The 21,265-nt window shown below is 43.2% G+C and overlaps 1 protein-coding gene across 2 annotated transcripts in view; it reads left to right on the top strand.

The window, feature by feature from the left end:
* The window catches only part of fbln1 (fibulin 1), a 33,118-nt gene extending 14,041 nt beyond the window's left edge, over window positions 1-19,077 (top strand). Inside the window, exons 13-17 of one of the 2 annotated variants that reach the window (XM_085778577.1) lie at window positions 190-321; window positions 423-546; window positions 5,546-5,691; window positions 6,937-7,077; window positions 18,682-19,077. In XM_085778577.1, coding sequence (XP_085634703.1) covers window positions 190-321; window positions 423-546; window positions 5,546-5,691; window positions 6,937-7,077; window positions 18,682-18,821 — 683 coding nt within the window. In that variant the 3' untranslated portion in view covers window positions 18,822-19,077. Of the gene's footprint in view, window positions 1-189; window positions 322-422; window positions 547-1,150; window positions 2,829-5,545; window positions 5,692-6,936; window positions 7,078-18,681 lie in introns of those variants that run through there. The other variant, XM_085778578.1, reaches the window with a different exon arrangement.
* Window positions 19,078-21,265: the final 2,188 nt, after the last annotated feature.

Below are 21,265 nucleotides of genomic sequence, written 5' to 3'. Positions count from 1 at the left end.
CTCTGTGTCACAGCTCTTGTCAATCTGATTTATTTGTCTATATATATATGTATATAAATATACATATATATATATTAATATACATATATATATTTATATATATGTATATATATGTATATATTGGTATTTATGTATTTCCACATTTTTTACACTGGTTTGATTTGTTTTCCTTTGCCTCTGTGACCTCAGATATAGATGAGTGTGCTCTGCCGACTGGAGGTCATATCTGCTCCTACCGCTGTCACAACACACCTGGCAGCTTCCACTGTTCCTGTCCTGTCACTGGCTACACCTTGGCAAATAATGGGCGCAGCTGCCAGGGTAAGCTGTCCTGGCTATAACGTCTGACGTGTTGTCTGCAGTAAATTTTAATTATTTTTGTGAGTGTTTCAAAAGCATGCCTTTTGTTTTTGTCCTTTCAGATGTTGATGAATGTTTGACGGGAACGCACACGTGCACGGAGGAGCAGAGCTGCTTTAACATACAGGGAGGATTCAGATGCTTGTCCTTCGACTGTCCAAACAACTACCGCCGCGTAGGACAAACGTGAGTATCAGGACTGTGTCCCTGTTGCACACACTACACATTGTCGGCGCTGAGAATGAATGTGTGTGATGTATGAGGATTAGAATCAGTAGACTGACAAAAATAATAAACATCAATGACAAACCTCACACACAAACACTCCCAGGTGAAAGTCTGTGTTCTCCACATTCAAATCTGAACAGTCATCATAGAAATAACTCTAAGTAAAGTTACAACATTTAAGCAATATGAACCTTTTAACCGACCAAGGCTCTGCATGTCCAGTATGCTGGAATGACTTTAAAGCAGATTTGGCTGTAGCATGAGTGATGCATATGGATTTTTTTTCAGCTTTGGTTTTGGCTCAGAGTCGGTACAAGCTGTGTACGGCCTCTTCTTTTTTTGGAGGCACCAGTGACAGAACTTCTTGCATGATCCCACAGAGGGCACCATGACTGGCCTGTGAAGCACTAGGCTGCTGAGACTGATGTTCCTCCCCACTGCATGCAATGCACGGCCAATGAAACTTACATCTGGTTTCTCTCTTTTTTCTCTGTGCCTGTTTTGTTCTGTCTTATCCTGCCCCTGCCCCTGCCCGCCCCATCCCACCCTTCTCTTTTTACAGTCGATGTGAACGCTTGCATTGCAATGAGTCTGTCGAGTGCCTGGCCGCGCCCCTGAGAATAACCTACTACTACCTCACCTTCCCCACCAACATTCCTGTCTTCACCAACATCTTCCGCATGGGCCCGTCCCATACCGTGGCTGGCGACGACATCAAGATTGCTATCACTTCTGGCAACGACGATGACTTCTTCAAGACGGAGCAGCTGCCCACTGGTGGTGTGGTATCGGTGGCAAAGCTCATCAACAAGCCGCAGGACTTTGATCTGTCCGTGGAGTTAACGCTACGTCGCTATGGCACCGTCACCACATATGTGGCTAAAGTGCTGGTGTTTGTGATTCAGGATGAGCCCAGAGTACCTTACAACCCCGAACTAGAATAAACCAGAGTGTTACGTAGGGTTACATAACTTACTTCACTCTTAAAAAGGATGTGTCATTTCAAATCATGTCTTCTGTGTTCCAACGTGGAACTAGGCCTACAGGATATTCACAACGTAGCACAGTGAAGCAGTCCAGGCTATGCTGTAACACATAAATCATTGCAAAACATACTGAATAGAAGCAAATGCAGTTACGTTTAAATACACTTTATTATTTCCAATCAGTGACCAGTATTCAGATTTCTAATCAAACGTCACTTGTGTTGCTTGGGGCATCCACGAGCCCCTGTAGTCCTTAGTGCATCACCTTGTTATCTTCAAATGTACAGATTTATCTAACCATATGTAAAAGCCAATTTCAATTAAAATTATAATTGAATTTTGCATCAAAGAATAGGAAATAAAAAAGAGAGGGCTACCACCAGTATCTGGCTAACTTACATGTATAAACTATGACTCCATGTATGATGCAGTCTGGACTGTGACAGCGCTCATCATACATTTGTCAGATGTCACGTAAAAATCTCCAGATATGATCTACTGTAGATTCTTGCAAGAACCTAAAAAGACTATCTCTGAATTCTTGGGTTTGTAGTGCGGTGTTAGCATACAGTAGCGTCCAGACTGGACCAGTTTGCATGGCTATTCAGAGGTCTAAAGGAACATAATCCACTTACCAGCTCATCTAAAGCTCACTGATGAAGTTGTTGCATCTTATTTCTTTCATCTGTCCAAACACTATAGTGTAAAAACAACTGCTAACTGGCAGGTAATATATGGTATTGTTTCTTGGCTGGGCACAATGACTTCCTGTGGTCCTTCAAACTAATTTTTGATTCTTCAAATTTCTAGAAACAACTAATACTGAGTACTGTTCTCATCCTAGTTTCCAGGCATCACTTAAACACCTTAAAACAAATATGACTCTTTTCTTCATCCCATATACGTTAAATTTTACAAATTTTTTTTTAGTGCATATGAAAACATTACATAAACACAAGCCTGTTTGCAGCAGTGTAGTATTTTGCGTAATCAACTTTGTAACACTAGAGTTAAGGATCATTATCCAGCAGTGTATTTTAAATCCAAGTGAATGTTCTTCAAGGTAGGGCATCGCAATAGCCGCTAGGTGGCGCTCTATGTCAGGGTAACTTTTCTAAATGGTAACGACCCAAGTCTGCCTACAACTAAGTGTAATTTGATGATGGTTGCATGATAAAGTCTGATGATTTGCAGTATTTTATGGTTTATGTGTTGGATGAACTGTTTTCTATTAAAATTGGAATAGAAATAACACATGTTCAAGTCACATCCAGTTCTTGATAATGGTACATTGTGGGGCTTAATCATATACAGCAAAGAGAGGAGCTGGAATGTGAGTCCACATCACAGATGGAAGCATGAAGATTTCCTCACATAGTTTCATATTACTATTATTCCAGTAGCTTTGGGCAAGAGGAAACCCAATGATGAATGCCAGTATCTACTAATGCAAATATTTAAATTGTAAGAGTCACCTGAGAACAAAAATCTGTACACAGGGTCTATTAATGCTAGAAAACAACTAAATGTATCAATAATATCCCTTAATATTAATTTCATTAATATTCTTTCCTGATGATCTCATGCATTAGCAATGCAAACCAGGCTTGTATTTTAAATTGGCTAAGAAACAAAAGTCAAATTTCTTATGAGTCAGACTTCGCATTTGTTGAATATACTTCAAATTTCACCATTTTTAAGACCACATGGTAGTTCCACACTTCCAAATTCCTGTCCAAAGCCAGATTGAACCTTTTAATACACTGATGCCACTACATCAGTTACCTTGCACCACAAGTACATCTGTCTTAATCTTTTATATGCACATTTTTAGTTCATTTTGGACTTAATGTGAAATGCACAGATTTCCACTGCATACTGCGGGTGTAAACCCCAAAGCAGACAGATAATCCAAATGAAGGCTGAGTAAGTGACACGCGATGGGATGCAGTGGCAAAGGAGAGGGAAATGTGCACCAGCAGGAGAGAGTATAAATAGCCTGACATGCTGTGAGGCTGCTGCCCGAGGGCTGTGGCTTATAATAACTGTAAATTCAGATGTCCTAGGTTCCTCCTGTCCTGAGCTGTCAGGCCAGTAAGGATGCACTTGGTCCCTAGTGGGGATATCCTTAAAATAAGAACATAGTGGCGCGCAGGAGGTTTTTTCCTCCCCTTTGACATTGAGTTATGGGGCTCTGGGCTCTGGCCGGTGGTCTGAACAATTTGTGGTACAGCAACATCACCGCGCACAGAATGAATGATGCCCTGCAGTGTTTGTGTTGGGGCGTTATCAATGTGCCGACTATAAATAATAATTACCAAAAAAATAAAAGGCCCTACGCTTGACCAGAGGACTTTCATCCAAAAAGTGTGTTTTTCTTTCTGGTCTGAAAGTATTGGGGTTTTTCTCCTGGGCTGGGCCACGTGAGGCATGGGGAGATGAAGACGTGCTGCACATACTGTACACACACACACACATACACACATGTACACAAGTATGTTTTTGAATACACAAAGGCACACAATGCCAAATGAACATAAACACACTCGTAAAGCATTTTTGATGCGGATAGATATATGGATTAATACACACATGGACTTGTAATTATCTCCACTTGCTGCCCCTGCTTTGAAGTGCCCATCTGTGTGTGAAGGGGCAGTTCACCCTGGGTCATTATCTTCTCGTAAATTTACTCTCTACCCCAACAGAGCTTTCACCTCGTCCTCCAGAGCCCCGCTCGGGTCTCTCTGCAGCTCAGGCCGTGGTATTATAAACTAGGAGAACATTTTGTGGGTTTGGCCTGGGCCAAAGCAAAACTTGGACCCACCCGCTAATTGCTAATTACAAGCCCCTACCCAGTGGTGGCTTGACTTTTTGTCAGGGGCTTCTCTCCTCGCTCTCCATGAAAGGAGGCCTGCAACCCAAGCCGGGCCTGGGCTTTGAGCTGCAGCCTATAGGTCCCCTGAGGAGCGCCAGAGATCCACGGCCCATGACTCACAGTGTGGCTATATGGCTGCCATGCACATTAACTGGACTTATACATGGCAACCTGGCTGCTTTTATAACCCAATATAACCACGCACTGCCTTGTCTCCTTTGTAAAGACAAAGTCTGAATTTAACATCTCCGACGTCAAAGTCAGAGCTTTTATTTTGTCTCAAAGGTTGTCTCATGTGCACGAGTTCCTCATCATTATAAAGACAGGACTTGTGATTTATGAGGTTGTTAATGCCTTACAAGCCTCTCTCAAAGCCTTATGCAGCAGACAGGTAGTGAATAGTGATACTTCAGGTGGCGTTAGCTTTAGGAGCCAGCAGAGGCCCTCCACTCCCGCCGACCTGTCACTGATTAGTCTGTGGAATAAACAAAGCCCTAAATAATAGGATGAGAGCTGCCCTGGGGAGAGGCTGGGGAGTTGTCTAGTCATGTTGCTCACAATTTAGGAGTCTTTTAGAACACTCCCTTGCCCCATAAATCCTCCTCAAGAGATTATCTGATGTGAAGCCGGGGATGCTCAGCAAATCCAAATATTTTCCTGAGCAGGTTGTGGATCATTCTCTGTGAGTGCAGTAATTCATTTCCCACAGCTTGAAATAGTGCATCAGAAAAGCATCAATGGCAACGCGAGTCTCCACAAGCTACAAAGTTTGGCTTCTGCATGAGCTTTCTGGCCATTGTTGGTTTATTATTCTTCCAAACCACACAGAGTTTGATTGTTTTTGATGTTGACTGCTATATCCAGTATCCATTCTGTCATGTTGGGATGTTGTTTGCATAGCGGCCATTGGAGTTGTCCCACTGAGTTCTTGATTACGCAGTGGGCTGCTCCCAAGGATGCCCTGTTATTGTGAGCCTTGGAAACCAAATGCGGTTGGCTCTGAAGTCTTTATTTAGGCATTACCTAAAGGTCAGAGGCCATGTGTGTATTTGTGCTTTTTGTTTTGGGTGTGTATGTTTCCTCTCTCCTTTAGAGCGGCGAGGCTCGAGCGCTCTGACACCATTCGCTGCATGAAGTCCTGTCAGCCCAGTGATGTCGCCTGTGTGCTGGACCCCACACACTCAGTGTCACACACCTTCATCTCCTTGCCCACTTTCAGAGAGTTCACAAAGCCAGAGGGTAGGCAGTGGCACAGCTCCTTTTTTTTTTAAGATTGTAATATTGGAATAATCCTGTGGGGCTGGTACAGTATGCAGCATGTTCCATGTTTCATCAACCATTTTTTCTCCCCAAGAGTTGGACACTGCTCACATTAATGTAGGATAATTATGAATTCAGAAAGCCAGTTAGCTCAGATTTGCATATTTTGCAAACACTGGAATCAGGGCAAACAGCAAGCCAGGCCCTGTAAACTGAAGCCAAACCCACCTACAGCACCACTAAGCTACAAAACAACTACAAAATATGCTAATATGTGCTGAAATCAAAGTGTAAAAACAATTCGGTTGTGATTAGTGAGCAGCGGAAATTCTGATTATGTTACTTTTGGACAGAGCGATGCTAGCTGTTTCCACCTGCTTCCAGTCCCTATGCTTAATTAAGGAAAGCAGCTGCTGGCTAGTCTTATATCTACTATATTAAATACATGGACATGTAAGAGCAGTATCAATCCTCACGTTAACTACGTTTAACTAAAACAGTAAATCATTTAACCTACCCTAAAATTTCCTTCCACAAAAGCCCATATTTGTGGCTTCATTTTGTGACAGAACACTGTTAAAATCTTTGGAAACAATGAATTTGAAGACAGCACAATAACTTGTGGGTTTTGTTAGTGTTGCTGTGGTCCTCAGCCTTTTTTTTTTGCGTTGGCTCTATTTTATCTCCTTTAATCTCTGAACTCCCATCAAATGCATTTCCCTGCAGTTGTCAGAAGCCATATGACCACCTCTGACCTCCCAAATTAGCAATTCCATGATGTTCTTCATGCAGTCTGAGTTTGGCTGGCCCACACTAGAGACTAAGTGCCACGCTGCTTGGATATGAGTAACCACGGTAATCACTCGCAGACACTGACAGCTGACAAGCATCTATTGGCCAGCGTGCAGAGCATATTTCAGACACACTCATGCTCAACGTCACGGAGAGTTAAGCTCTTGTCATTTCTCATAAGCGCCGAGTCAGGGTGTAAAGGACTGGAGGTCTTTCAGCCCAACAATGGTATTGAAAAGCCTCAACCTTCCTCTGACCCTCTGTATACAATAAACACAGACCTTTCCGTCTCCCATTTTATTGTCTCTCTCTTGGAAAGAAAAAAAAATGGAATGTAAGAGTTGGCACAGGTTTGGCGCTGCAATCCTTGTGTGATTATGAGGGTTTAGGCTCCAAAAGCTTTTTTTGTGTCTAATTGTTATCTTCCAACAGAGATTGTTTTCCTGAGAACCACGGTGCCGGCTTTCGGATCCTATCACTTAGGCAGTTACGACGTCAAGTTTGACATCCTGGAAGGCAACGTGGAGAACGCCTTCGACATCATCAAGCGGGTAGAGAACGGACTCTATGTGGGTGAGTACACAGATTTTCTTTAACCAACCTGCTTCACACGTTTGACAGTGGAATCTTGCAGCCCGCGCCACCCAGCAGCCTCTGTTGACTGGAGATTGCTTTACTTTTTTGACAAAGTTGGTGGTTTTTCTGACCTCATTTCTCATTTTGAAACATATATGTGTAATTTTTCTTTTTCTTTTCTTTTCTTTTTTTTTTTACAAATCAAACTCACATGTGGACACTGAGAAGGGACAAAAAGGCAGAAAAAAAATATTCCAATGGGATCTTTTGAAACCTCTGACATAAGTGCATGTGACACTGCCCGTTCTGGTCTTCTGCAGTGTGGTGGCATCATGTAGCTGTCATCATCTTCACGGGGGCTCTGGGTGTCTGTGTCTTCACAGCGTTGTCCTCTCAGTGGCTCTCTGAGACAGACGAAGGCCTGTTTCTGTCTCACCAAATATTTGGCATCAATTTTCACAGTCTTGTGGTTAAACAAAGTACCATTTAATTCACTTATCCACGGCTAGGCTTATCCCAAGCAGATCATTACTTTCCACAATGAGTTATAGCGGTCTGAATGCAAAGGAATAGCGTGTGTAAACTATATACTTGTGTACTTACATGCACATGTGCGTGAGTGATTGCAGCTGACAAGCAGTTCATCATAACTACCTGTTCAGTGACCGCCAGCATGCAAGAAGAGCCCCGCGCTAGTTCAAGTAGGAGCAACAGATACCATCTCCAGTGGTGTGTAACAACAGCACATGTTTGGGTAGAAGCCATTCCCATCCTTTAGTCTGGTGGTGACCCAAGGCTGCTGCGCGCCTGTGGGAGAGATGAATTGAGCCTTGGCCCTGGGAGAATGAGGGTGTTGTGAGCCGAAGGATGACACATTGTTGGGCCCGTCTAGGTGTTTTTGTTTTGGTTGTGTGCTGAGATGCAGGCAGGGTGGTAGTGGAAGGACAGCCTCTGCTTCTTTCCCCCCCTTGTCTTGCTGATGGATGAAGGGATGGCCTGTCAGTGTGCACATCTGTCTTTACAGAATGAAAGAGGGAGGAGGAGGAGGAGGAGGAGGAGAGTGTGTGACTGTCACTGGTTCAGACTGGATTGTTGGTGCACGCAAGTGTTCCTCTTTTATACACTTGTGCAGAAACAGATGTGTGCTCATCAGACGCACCCAAATTCGCACAAAGACATGGGAGAGAAATGTTTATTACCAGCAATAATTCACATAATTCACTGTAAAAGGAGTTATAATTATACTGTACCTTTTCATAATGGTATGTTTTTGTTGGAATGTGCAATGATGTAATTTTGCACAAGTGATAAGCCTTATTTTATACATATTATCCACTGTGTGTGTGTGTGTGTCTGCAAGGATTTAGGAGAAATACCCTGTTTATAGCGGTGTTCATTTGCAGGGGCAAGTACGTATGTGTATGTGCAAAGCAGGGAGAGAGGATAAAAATGCAGAAAGAGAAAGACAAAGTGAGACACTGTGATTCAATGAAAGAGGAAAGAGCAAGAGCAAGAGAGAGAGAGAGAGAGAGAGAGAAAATATGTGCAGAAGTAATCCTGGGTGCTTTGCTTCATGTGGTTAAATGTATTGTTCCATTTCCCCACGCTAGGCCTCAGTGTCTCGCCGAGCATTAGAGCACTTAAACTGACGACCACATGAAAGGTCTGTTTGTGAGGAGCCACTTCTCTCCCAAACCCATTGGATGCTTATTGGATGCAGCTCTTGCATGTTAGCACCAGTTGCCCATCACGTATCCAAATGGAGGCCCTGTGCACTGGAGCCTTTTGGTCACCGACTGCTCGCTGTGAAGTGTGGCGTCCACGGTGCTATGAAGGTCCTCTTGGTTTTATTTAGTGGGTTGTGCTGCTGGTGCTTTGGCCCACAGATGCTGCTGTTGCGTAACCATTGTATGAGGCTCGCTGACGTGTCACTTAAGGAAGCTTAGTTTCCAGTATCTCCAGGGTCTCCAACAGTGGTATTACAGCTTGGTGGGATGTGAAGAGTAGCAGACATTGAGGCTCCACTAATGAACAAGAGCGTGAACTCAAACTAACGCTGGCCATTATTTTTGGCCACTTTTTGTGTTTTTCAAAGGGACAAAAGAGGCAATTAGGAATCCTCAGAATCCACTGCTAACTTGAGAAAGTGATTGTTAAAAGGTTTGATTGGCTGATGCACTTTTCCGTTCTGCTCACTTTAACTCACTATTTGAAAACCAGTCGGCTACACACCCAGGCATGTGGCGTACGCATAGACATACGCACACGGCGCGCGTGCGTGCACATTGGCCGACGGCACACCAAAATCGGGGCCGCACCACTGTTTCCTAGTTCCTGGTCATCCATCACTGGCTTTTCCTAGAACTGTCACATTTGGATGACAACCCTGACAGCCTTGTGCATCTGTGCAAACACAACCAACCCTCAGCACTTGGAAAAAAAAATCTGAAACAATCAAACACTTACAACTTCCCATGACAACCACAGTACTGTAGCACAGCGGTGACCACAAAAAAATCCCATCAGGTACTGTACTGTATGTAGACACATAGCAGATCTATGACCCTTTAAAGGCAACATATTATGGAAATATCACTTTTTGAAGGCTCTTTATATTTGGGTGTTTGTCTTCTGGACCCCAAAATGTGGGAATTGACAAATAAATCTGTAATGTGCAGGCTCCCTAGGTTGAAATCCATGTGGTTTTATGAACTGTTCCCTCAGTTGTCTTCCAGTGATGTAACTAGGATTCAGATTTGCATAATACCACCCCTACCTGGGACCGGTAGAAGGGATGGGGTGGGGCAAGCACTGTCGTGCTGTCATGCACTTTCGATTCAGGACCGATTGTTTGAATAGGGTTGATAATGGGATGATTGATTTAGGGCTGTCAGCAGGTGGACAGATGAGTCCTCCCTTTGAAAACATGAGCTCTGTTGTCTCTGCTGGAAGTATGGGCACAGACTGGGGAGACTTCTTGCAACACGGATGACATACACTTACTGATCATGCACGTTAATACTGGGTGGGGCCTCCCTGTTCTTTGTGTGAGTCCACAAGATGCTGGAAACCTTCCTTTGAGAGTCTGCTACATGCTGACTTGATTGCATCGCATCAACTCTAATTTGTCAGCAGCACATTCATGCCACTGAAGTTCACTGAACTCATTCTGTAATGGCAGTGACGGACTGTCACCAAAAAGAGGCCCTGGCATTTTTAACAGAGAGAGGCCACACATTACACCAACACTGTATATATATATATATATATATATATATATATATATATATTATATATATAGTATAATGCATTGATATTCCAATAACAGAATGTGAACCCAGATTGGACTATAGCACATGATCATAGGGCAAGCTGCCCTACCAGGTAAACTATTGCTGCCCCTATCCTCATTTATTACTGTGTGTTCAGTCTTTTAGAGTTGGCCAGGTTCGACCAATCTTTTTTCTTTTTTTTTTTAATGCAGCCACATCAGCACAGCTGCATCTTCACGCAACCACCTAGGTTGCGTCTTCATGCAGCTGCCTTGCCACAGCCATGGTGGCATTTGCCCATATTGCTCTATGGCCAGTCCGTCCCTGTGTAACACAGTGTATTATCCCATTGGAAGTTGCAATCACGGTAGAGCTGCTGCTCTCTCGTGTCAAAAGGAGCCAGTTTCAGTGGGTTCAGAAATCTAATAAGGATTCCCTCCAGGGTGCCTCCATTATCAAATCTTCAGGGCATGTCCATGTCTTGGGAGGAGACCCTGGGGAAGACCCAGAGCTCACTGGAGGGATTATATATCCTATCGGGCCTGGGAACGCCTCAGGATCCCCCAGGAGGAGCTGGAAAGTGTTGCCAAGGAGAGGGATGTTTGGAACCTCCTGCTTAGGCTGCTGCCATCACAACCCAACCCCGAATAAGTGGAAGATAATGGATGGATGGATGGAAGTAGCCATTAGAAGATAAATGGTGGCCATGGAGGGATGCACTGTTGGCAGCAGATAGGCTGCCAACAGACTTTTGAATGATTGATTCATATTAAGGAGTGTGTTAAAGTGTGCCAAGAAAACATTCCCCACACCCTTGAATCCACAAATTACTGCTGATTCTGACCCTGTAGTGTGCTTCAACAGACACCACACCAGGCTATGTTCTATGGTCAATGGACAGAGAGGGGAAGAGGGATTCTTTGACGGATGATGTTGTAGCGGGAATGTAGCCAGGTGGGGAGCCACAGGTGATGGGATACCGACAGATAGGTGAGATCAGGAGTGGACAAGCAGACAAGAAAAGCACAACTGGACATGGATAGAACACACTGAATGTGTAGCACATGAAAACAAAACAAAACAAAAAAAACAGCAGAAAACTGAGATCCAAAAACCAGAGAAGGCTGTAGTATAAAACCACTGTGGGTGACAAAATGATCTGATGAAGAATGGTGAGTTGCCAGGTCTCTTCATACTGCAGCAGCATTTGGTGTTGATGGTAAGATGAATTTAAAATGTGGAAGGAGACTGGTAGGAACAGGAAGCTCAGCTGTACTGACACACACACATGGACAAACCCAGAGCATGGACTGAGCACAAACAAACACAAGAGGGAAGGGAATCCATGAACCAGCAGGAGGGACAGGGCCAACAGAGCCTACTCCTAACAAACAAAAGTTATCCAGATCACACGATTATGAGAGTTATGTTTTTACTTAACTCAGCCAGCTGGCTGACCAACATGAATGTGCATAAATGGAATGTACTGTACGATACAGCAAGAAGCCAGCTGTGGAATCACAGTCAGGACATGTTTAGTCATCCACCCATGAATCTGTCCAAGTGACTCCTCTTCATGACTAATTATTCGTCATATGGAGGGATTAGTCTGTACCATTAATCACAGTTGTCTAATTCTCTTCTTGCTGGAAAACAGTTTTGTTTTGTAGTGTTTATGTTCTTATCTTATATCTTACTGGGCAGCAGCAGATGACACAGACTCTTCTCTCCGCAACTCCATCTTCTGGAGACACTCGAAGTCTAAGATGCTGCGGCTACATTCCAGTCATTTTTTTAATGCAGGTGCAAATATACCGTTGTGGTTTATATCCTGTGCAGAGAATAAATATCTTTTGAGCTGGAATTGGCACAGGACTGGCAGGCAGCGAGGCAGACAGCAAGATGAATAGAGGAGGAAGCGAACAGTTTGTCTCCATGCAGGTACTGTAGCTGTGGTCGTCAGCGCTGCCGTCCACAGTGGCTAGTGGAATGTGAGTCCTCTGTGTGAGACATGACTGCTTCAGAGCCAGCGGGGCTTGCGGCTCTGGCTTGTGGCCGTGCTGGTGAGGAGATGAGGACAGCCAGATAAGCAGACAACAAGTTCCTCAAGTTTTGAGTGCTTGTCATTTGGATGAATCACGACATGGAAGCAGCGGGACCACCAGAGCGTGCCAGGCCCACAAGGAATTCTTGTCTGTCCCAGCAGGGATTAGTACAGTTGATCAAAACAGGGTCTTCCCCGCCCAACAACGCCACAGGCAAACACACACACACACGCACACACAGATGATGAAGAGATGGTGATGCAGACCATGTACTACTGTACGTACAGTCAAAAAGACACTGGTATGTACACATATAGTATTTTTTTGCAATAAAACTGTCACAATAATTCATTAGATTTCACTGATCCATTATAGTGTATGATACCCATCATTACTCTCAGTTTTCTGGCACTGTGATATTAATAAAAATGTAACTTTGTTTAGGTAATCACTCAATTTTCAAAATTAATGTCATTCTCTACATAGGGACACGCCAAAATAGATAAAAAGTCAAGTCTTTTTTCTCCTCCTCCGTTATGGTTCTTAGCTTTGAAATGTCACATGTAATATTGTGCAAATATTGTGGTAAAGATAATGGCACATGTTATGTCATCTCAGCTGCTCTGGCTCACAACTGCTAAAACCAAGAAGTCCAAGAAAAGAATCAACCAATTCCCCACGGCTATTTTTCAATGATGTCAGTACCCAGTGAGTGACAACTTTCCAACAATGACCCATGGGCCATTTGAGAGATCTGTAACTATGACTCACTGTTAATTGACCTTTAAAGATCAAGCCGCATACGCTGGCCTTTTCGGAGCCCACCCCCTTACTGGAGTGGTTGAGTGGTCAGAGTTGTGTTTGGCCCACCTGACCTGACCGGCCATCCGTGTCACAGTGACCAGTGACCTGGCCATAATCACTAGGTCCACTTCCATTAAGGTCACTGTACACGCCTCATACAGTGGGTTATGTTGGCGCTTTGAAAGGATTGTATTTCAGCCATGTTGACGGGTTATCAAAACTGAAATGGGTTGCTTTGCTAATGGGGTAACAAGGGAGCTAGTTAGCAATTTCTTTGGCGCGTCTCCGGGCTTTTATGGATTTTTTTGGAGAGGAAATTTCCGGCACTAAAAAAAAAAAAAGAAACACTGAACAAGAACCCTCTCTTTGCTGTGCTCGTGTTTATGCCGGCAGTGCTCAGCTGAATATCAGCAGTATGGTTAGATACAAAACATGGTACAGTTGCAGCCATAATGATGCTGAAGAATGCCCTTCAGTACCCTCTTTGCATACTGGAACTTCGTACACCACCTGGACACTCTCCAGTGGTTTCACTGCAGTGAGCATGCATAGCGCCACAACCAGCGTGTCATTATACAATACTGTGGTGAGGCCAATGCATACTTTTCATTTGTCTCTGGTGTTAAAACCGTTCATTTTGGATTTTGTCATACACTTCCTCGCTGAGTTGTAGAAACCAGAAAACCCAGAAATTGCACTGTTTACATGTAACCCTTCAATATTGCAGCCCTCGTAGCCATGAAGGATGACAAATGCCTGCTGGCATTTGCTTCACTTTGTTTTGTGGCAGTGTCCCTGCTACTAGTGTGCATTTATTTAAGGCTATTTTCTACTTTCTGCTCCTTTAAGGGGCTACTTTATGGTGTGGCGGAATGTTTTTGGAGAAGGGACAGATTGTACAGCTGTTTGTTTGATGGTGGCTGTTTAAGTCAGCTCAGTCACCTTTGCACCCTGTGGCAGATACCTCAGAGAGATGGAAAGATGCCACAATCCTTTTTCTAGCACTACAACTACATCTCCTGCTCTGGTTCTTCGGGGCCTCAGACGACATGACCTTGCAGTAAATAGTCCGCTGTAGGATTGCGAAAAACCTCCCTGTGTTTATTTATATGAATCTCAGGTGGTAGGGTAGCCAATCAAAGTCAACCTGTTATGTGTCCGCTGGCTTTTTGCCGTGGAGCCCGGATGAAATGTTAAAGATGAGTATGCGGTTGTGGTTTCACCTCAGGTTCACTGCGAGTACGTTGAGGCCCAGCTGTTAGCTGATGCTTTCCCCTCATTGAGGATACCGCTGTGCTTTTGATGGGAAGCTTACGGAAACACAGAGTCATCATGTTAGGATTTCACAGAGGCTTCCAAGAGGTCACATACACATGACTTTAGTATCAGAGTGCTCTGTGCAGAACTGGGAACCCCTAGCCTTCATTGTAATAACTTAATTACTCTTTTCTTGCTTTCAAGGCTGTGGAAATAGAGAAGTTAAACAAAGACTACAAGTTGAGTATAACATGTTCTGACAAATTAGGTGTTTCTTACCAAGCCACAAATCACTACAGAAACCGTGGTCCGTACTGTATAACAGGTTGCATCTAACTGACGCGTTGGTTCACACCCAATCACACCCCATGGCAGATTTAAAAATCGGAGTTGGGGAAAACTGAACTGTGTTTTGAGTTAAGTTTTAAATCATCAGCAGTGAGCTCAGGGGAATTTGGGGATTTGGAGGAGGACACCATAACAGAATTTTTAAGAACACAGTTGTGCCGTCCATATGTGCTAATTAGACCACAAACAAATTTACAAAACACTAACGAGCCTCAGACACATTCCACATATTGCACTATTTAGATGTCCTTAATAAATTTTCAGTTTAGATGCGATGTGTGTCTGTGTTTTTGCTAGTTATTTTTTTATGTGGTGAGATTGTTTAGCGTTCTTTCATAGGAACAATCTTTAGGATTTTCAGTGGAAAACTTACCCCTGGTTGACCCTGATTATAGAGTGTTTAGTCCTCATTAGATTTAGGCCACACTTACTGTACACTGTAATTAAAAAAAAAAGCCTTAATGTGAACTGAAACCGGCCTGTCTTTGCGGTGGTCCATATTGTGCTCATAATGATATCTTACTCATCTTCATTGTGTGCTTGCTCAGCCCCACACAGAAGCTTTTGAACTGATTTTATTTGATTTAAGGACAAGCTCAAATCATGAACCTTCTGAACTCAATTTGAGTTTGCATTGGTCAACTCCGAGTTGCGTGCCATCTCAGCTGGCTTGTGTCTGAAAATAATTTTCAGACTCAAAATTCAATCTCTTTTTCCATGTCAGTTATTTTCTTAATGTTGCGGCTGTTGTTAGGTTTAAGCAAAGGTTAGCTCTCTCTGATGCCGCTGACGCTTTGGAAACAATAAAATCTCAGTCCCGCTTCCCTCTGTCTGGTGTCACTATGCAACAGAGTCCCAAAACACCAAAACAAGGGGGCAACCCTGGTAGAAGTGGGCCCCACTCCACATTCGTCCAAGTGCTTATCGCCGAAATCTTCTGGAATCTGTTGTGTGCCCACAGATTCGACTCAGAGAGGGACGAGAGAGCAAAAGGAAGTGACAGAGAGGGGGGGGGGGGCACATTTCAAGCTCCTATAGCTTGCCCCTCCCAGAGTTAAAGATGGATTCCTAGAGGAATGCCTCCATGGCTGTATCGCGTGACTGTGACTGCTCCCCTCCATCAAACACATGGGACTCATTTACCCTTGTGGGCCACAGTGATGGTGCCACAAACACCAGGCCCCCTCAGGAAGGGAAGAGAAGGGGAGGAAGAGAAGGATTAGAATGAGTGGGTGGGAAAATCAGCCATTATTACAACGCCAGTGTCCCAAAGGTCGAATAATGGATCGTCATCATTTGCCCTGCGACGAACAACGACCAAACAAGCTTTATTATTTTATCACAAAGTACCACACAGAGGAGTCTCATACTGTAATTGAGACTGATCCAGGCTGTGACGTATCATGATTCTGATCTACGCTCAATTAAAAGCTCAAGTCCTCTGACTAAACACTGCAACGTTTTCCTTAGCGATGAATAAGAGCAACAGGAGGGGAGAAAATGAGGAAAAAGAAAGAGGATGGTTGAAGGTGTGACGGGAGGACAGTGTGGTGATTGTGCTGCCTGACTGCACTGTGGTGATGACTGTTCAAACAGGGCCAGAGCTGAAATGTCACCAGCCCTGTGCAGAGAAAAGGCCCGCTGACAGCCTGTATAAACACTGGCATTTTTCCCCCTGTAATCGCATGTTCACTTAAAAAGGAGCACCCAGTGAATTCCACGGGTATTCTGTAATGCTCTGTTTTCAGTATGTTTATTCTCCCATCTGTTTTACCCTGATAGAGGGTGTCTTTTGTCCACGGAGAGGGTGGACGGTGGGAGGCAGAAATAAAATTGTCACAGACAGTCCCGACATCACCTTTGTTAAGCTCGTCAACATGACACCTCATTTGAATAAAAATGTGCCAGTTGATGCGTTACTCACCTGATGACAGAGAGGTTTGTCATAAGCCTAAGTGTCGCCAAGTGAAATAAACATCCTTGTTGTATCCCTGCTTTTATGCCCTAGAGAAATATGTGTAAGACAAACTATTTTTCACTTCAGAAATCCTAGACAGCTATAGTGAATAAAACTGAAGTACACCCAATGTAATTGACAGAACTGTCAGGCATGAGATGGACAACTGAAGAAGAGGACTGGTTTAGACGGCCTGCCATCAGGACATTGTTTATGCATCATGTGTTGGATGACAACGAGCTCAGCACCACAAACAAAATTCCATTGGCCTCCACTGTTTTTCAGATGGAAGCAAACATTTCTCTCAATCCGTCATCCCTCAAAACCAAAGCTGTGTGCATGGGTAGAAACCTCTGGGTAAGGGTAAAAAAACATGTTTTGTGTGATCCATTAAATCCAATAGCAACACAGAAATAAAAACACACAAAATCAAGTCAAAATGAACAAGCCCCATCCTGTTCATTAGTTGTAATACCAGTTAATCAGGGTTTCTTTAGTTAATCCACCAAAGCATTCCGGAAAACATCACAAAACCGACAAATTGATATTGTTGTCAGTGGATCCAAACAGAGACAGGCTGTTGCTAAAGATTAATATCCCCATATTTTCCTGGTGTTGTAGTCATGTTGCTGTTGTTTCTTTTTGCTTAATTCCCTGGAACTGATAGCACCTAATAACCAACAATTAAGTGACTGAAATATAACAGACAAATTATCTTTATCTGCAACGTACCATCTCAGATTAGAGAGATGGCTGTTTTACTTTCCGTGCATTCACACCAAAAGTAGCAAGAGTGAAAGAGTTAGCTATGCCATGCCAAAGATGATGCAGACAGCAAAACATCTTACTATATTGAAAAGGTCAACAGAGAAAATAAGTACATACACCAGTATCTTTACAAGTGCCCAAAGGTACAATAGGCCAATTAAAGGGGAACTATGCATGATTTTAACCTAATTTAAATAGCTTTGGCTTAATTGTGATGGTTAAATGAGTTGTTGTGAAGTAGAATGGAGGTTGTTTCCCTCCACCTAGCATCTCTTGGCCGAAAACCAACCTTGTAAGATCAGCGCCTCCGACCAGGTGTCCCAGATTTTGTCTCGGTGGCACCACGAGACAAACATGCGCCATAATCAGTAATCTCATCTCAGTAAAACTAATATACACACCGTAACACATAGGCTACAGTATGCTATATCGCCTAACATTATCCATCGCTCTACAGATTGCTTTCTCACTGGCTTTGTTGAAAACAAAGGCACATGGCCGGCAGAGAGGGTTAGAAATACAGCGAAAAAGCGAAAGTAAATGGTAAATGGACTTACACTTATATAATGCTATACTTAGCCCATTCAAAGCGCTTTACACAGTTTTGGTTGCTTTCACACACACATTTATACAGCTGTGTTCGCAGACAGGCTTTTTGAGGTCTAATCATTCACACACATTCATACATCCGATGATACATTGGAGGGCAAGTGTGGGTTCAATGTCTTGCCCAAGGACACTTCGACATGTGGACTGGAGGAGCCGGGAATTGAACTACTGACCCTCTGGTTAATGAACGACCCACTCTACCTCCTGAGCACAGGACTTGCATAGTTACCCTTTGACTTTGTGAAATCTTTCCCATTCAGTTGTCTAGATAGGCTAAATAGTTATACATGGGTGAACAGAACATAGAGTTGGTGCTGGTTAGCATGGAATTCCCTTCCTATTCCCTGATTGCCAGAGACACAGTGTCTAATAGAAAATGAATAAGCTGCAGTCACCTTGATGTTCTGGCCACTCTTCGGTTTGGATGTACAGTTATCAGAAGAGGCACTATTCCAGGGCAGTTTATTACACTACTGTCTCTTTAATGTATAATGTTTACTGTTATATCAAGAGCACTGTTGTTCTCCTTTGTCTCCTTCAGGTGTTGTTCGCCAGGTGAAGCCTGTGATTGGCCCGTTGACTACGGTCCTGAAACTGTCCATGCGCAACTTGACAACTCAAGGCGACTCCGGCCAGAACATCATCAACGTTCACGTCTTCGTCTCCGAGTTCTGGTTCTGAGATGGCGGCTGCCAGATTGTACCACATGTATTAAGACGTCTATTGTTAACACTGTATGTACACATTGGCTTTGTCACGTCAATGCAAAGATCAGTGTCGAGGTTGTAATGTTATGTTTGATTACCTGTGACAGTTTCTGAGATGAAAGGCTACTATCTGCTTCTGGTGAGAGCACCACACTTTGTTTTGATGACAAGCTCAGCCTGGAGTGCACTGGTGTGTCACATCTGGCTGAATGGAGCTGAATATGGAGAAATTCAATGTTCTTGTAAGAAAAGAGACAATCAGAACTGTTTAAATTGAAAGTGCATGCATTAAGAGAGGTTGTTAAATATATGACGATGACATTCAACAATATTCTTAACATGAAATAACACTATAAGCCTTTGTTTTTGTAACATTCACTTTTCCTTTATTACTGTATGCGTTGGATTAGGTATTTTTTCAATGGAATAAACACTATTTTAGTTACAGTATTTGTTTATAGTTTTTCTTCAGAGTAACAAATGTTTGAATTTCCCTATGCATTTACACTTAAGGGATACAGACTCCATACCTTGCAATAGGCTATCATGGCAGTGGACAGTGGACCTTCATAATTGTCAATGTGTTATCAATAATTTAGTTCATCAATAAATTCATTGTTACGGTAAGTTTTCCAATGCCCCCAAGAAAACAAAGTGACTGTTTTGGATGCACTGAACAATGAAGTGACAAACAGTCCCTCCTTCACCCAGGCTATCCAGGCTGTCACTGGGTTTATTAAAACCACAGGTATGGCTTACCTGACAATGGGGGGAAAAATAATAATCATTTGATTTATGTTATAGTATAGTGTTAATGTTAATAAAATAATATTTCCCTTTCACTACTGCCCTACGACCCTGACTACAGTGACCCTGAAACTAGTGACACATGAATCAACGTCAGATAGCTGGAAAACCATCGGTAAACATCGTGAAAGTGGAGCACTGGCAGAGACTTTGCTGTTTTCAGAGACTGACTTGGATTACAAGAACCCAAAACCTTTAGTCTGTTCCTGTATCTTTGTTTGTCTTCTGTTGATAGAAGATCTAAATATTCGCGGCTTGAAACAGATGTAAAATCCACACGCTTGTGCTTCCCCGCTATGAAGAGTCCAGTGCGAACCGCCATGTTGGTCCACTGGTTTTGCCCTCCAGGTGTTTGCATGAGCAATGCTACTGAAAACTATGAGTTTGCATATTGTAACCTCTTGAGTTATAAAATCGTGAAGACAGAAGAGCTTGTCAAGCAACAGTCTCCCCCCACTGCTCTCAGCAAGAAACCAGCAGTTAGCGAAACTTACAAATGATGTCTTTTAGGTCCTGAAGTCACTATTTTCTATTTAGTCAAGTACAATATACCAAAAGATAATTATGGCTTCCTGTAGTGCCCTCATAAATTCCCACTGTAGAGTACAACAACTGTGGATGTTATAGAAGGAAAATTAAAGGTTTTTTTGTTTGACTTAAAAGTCACCCTTTCAAGTATGAAGATGTTATGTGTTTTCATCACATTTGCAATTTAGTATGATTTTATCTGATTTACCTTAGTTATAAAAACATCATGTGCAATACCCGTATACCCGTGACAGGAAACCTGATTACGATCATTCGGACATGTCAATATTAGTGGCAAACAGAAATGTGCAAACAGAGCTATCTTTGCCGGTTTACTTTTGTTCATGGTGGTCGCAGGAACGTCTGTTTCCATAGCAACATTTGGAACATTGTGTTTATTCTTCACTCAATCATATCTGTCAAGAAGCAGTAAAGATGTATGTTAACAGCTTGTCCTCCGAATGCCCTCAGTAAGATACTGGAGTGTGCATATAAACACAGTGACTGTGGGTTTTCTGCACGGCCTTTACGTCAGTTTGGAAGCCGGTGGGGGAGGTAGGATTTTCAGGAAATCTCTTGGGGTACAAGGTGGCAGCAGTAGTTAAAGACCATGAGCCAACAACCAACAACCGCATTCCTAATTACGTTTATCAGTGAACCAGAACTCCTCTCTCCATCAAACACGAGGAGACATCAGACAGAGAGTAAGCTGAACACATGTCAGTAACGGCCTAACTACGAGACCGTAATCATCACTGTGGCCAGCCCAGCCAAAGCCTCCCAACGCTTCAAAGACAATAGAGGAGGAGACGCATACATCAGGTTCTCAAGTCGTCTGCCGTGATGGATTTTAAGGCTCTGCTGAAGGGGGATATCCTCTTCAGAGGAAATAGAGGCCAGCAGGTCAGCCCTGTGGTCGACATGAAAAGAGAGAAGAAATGTAGTGTGTGTGTGAGTGTGTGTGTTTGTGTGGCTATGTTAACTCCAGAGCCTAAAACTATACATAAAAATAAATGTCCAATGCACACATTTACTCATACATTATCCTAACTTATGTCATAATAAAAACTATTCCAAATGGTC

Source organism: Trachurus japonicus, chromosome 6, assembly GCF_045865225.1.
Source record: "Trachurus japonicus isolate A0001 chromosome 6, Traja_1.0".
Lineage (NCBI taxonomy): Eukaryota > Metazoa > Chordata > Actinopteri > Carangiformes > Carangidae > Trachurus > Trachurus japonicus.
This window is presented reverse-complemented; position numbering and strand designations above follow the sequence as displayed.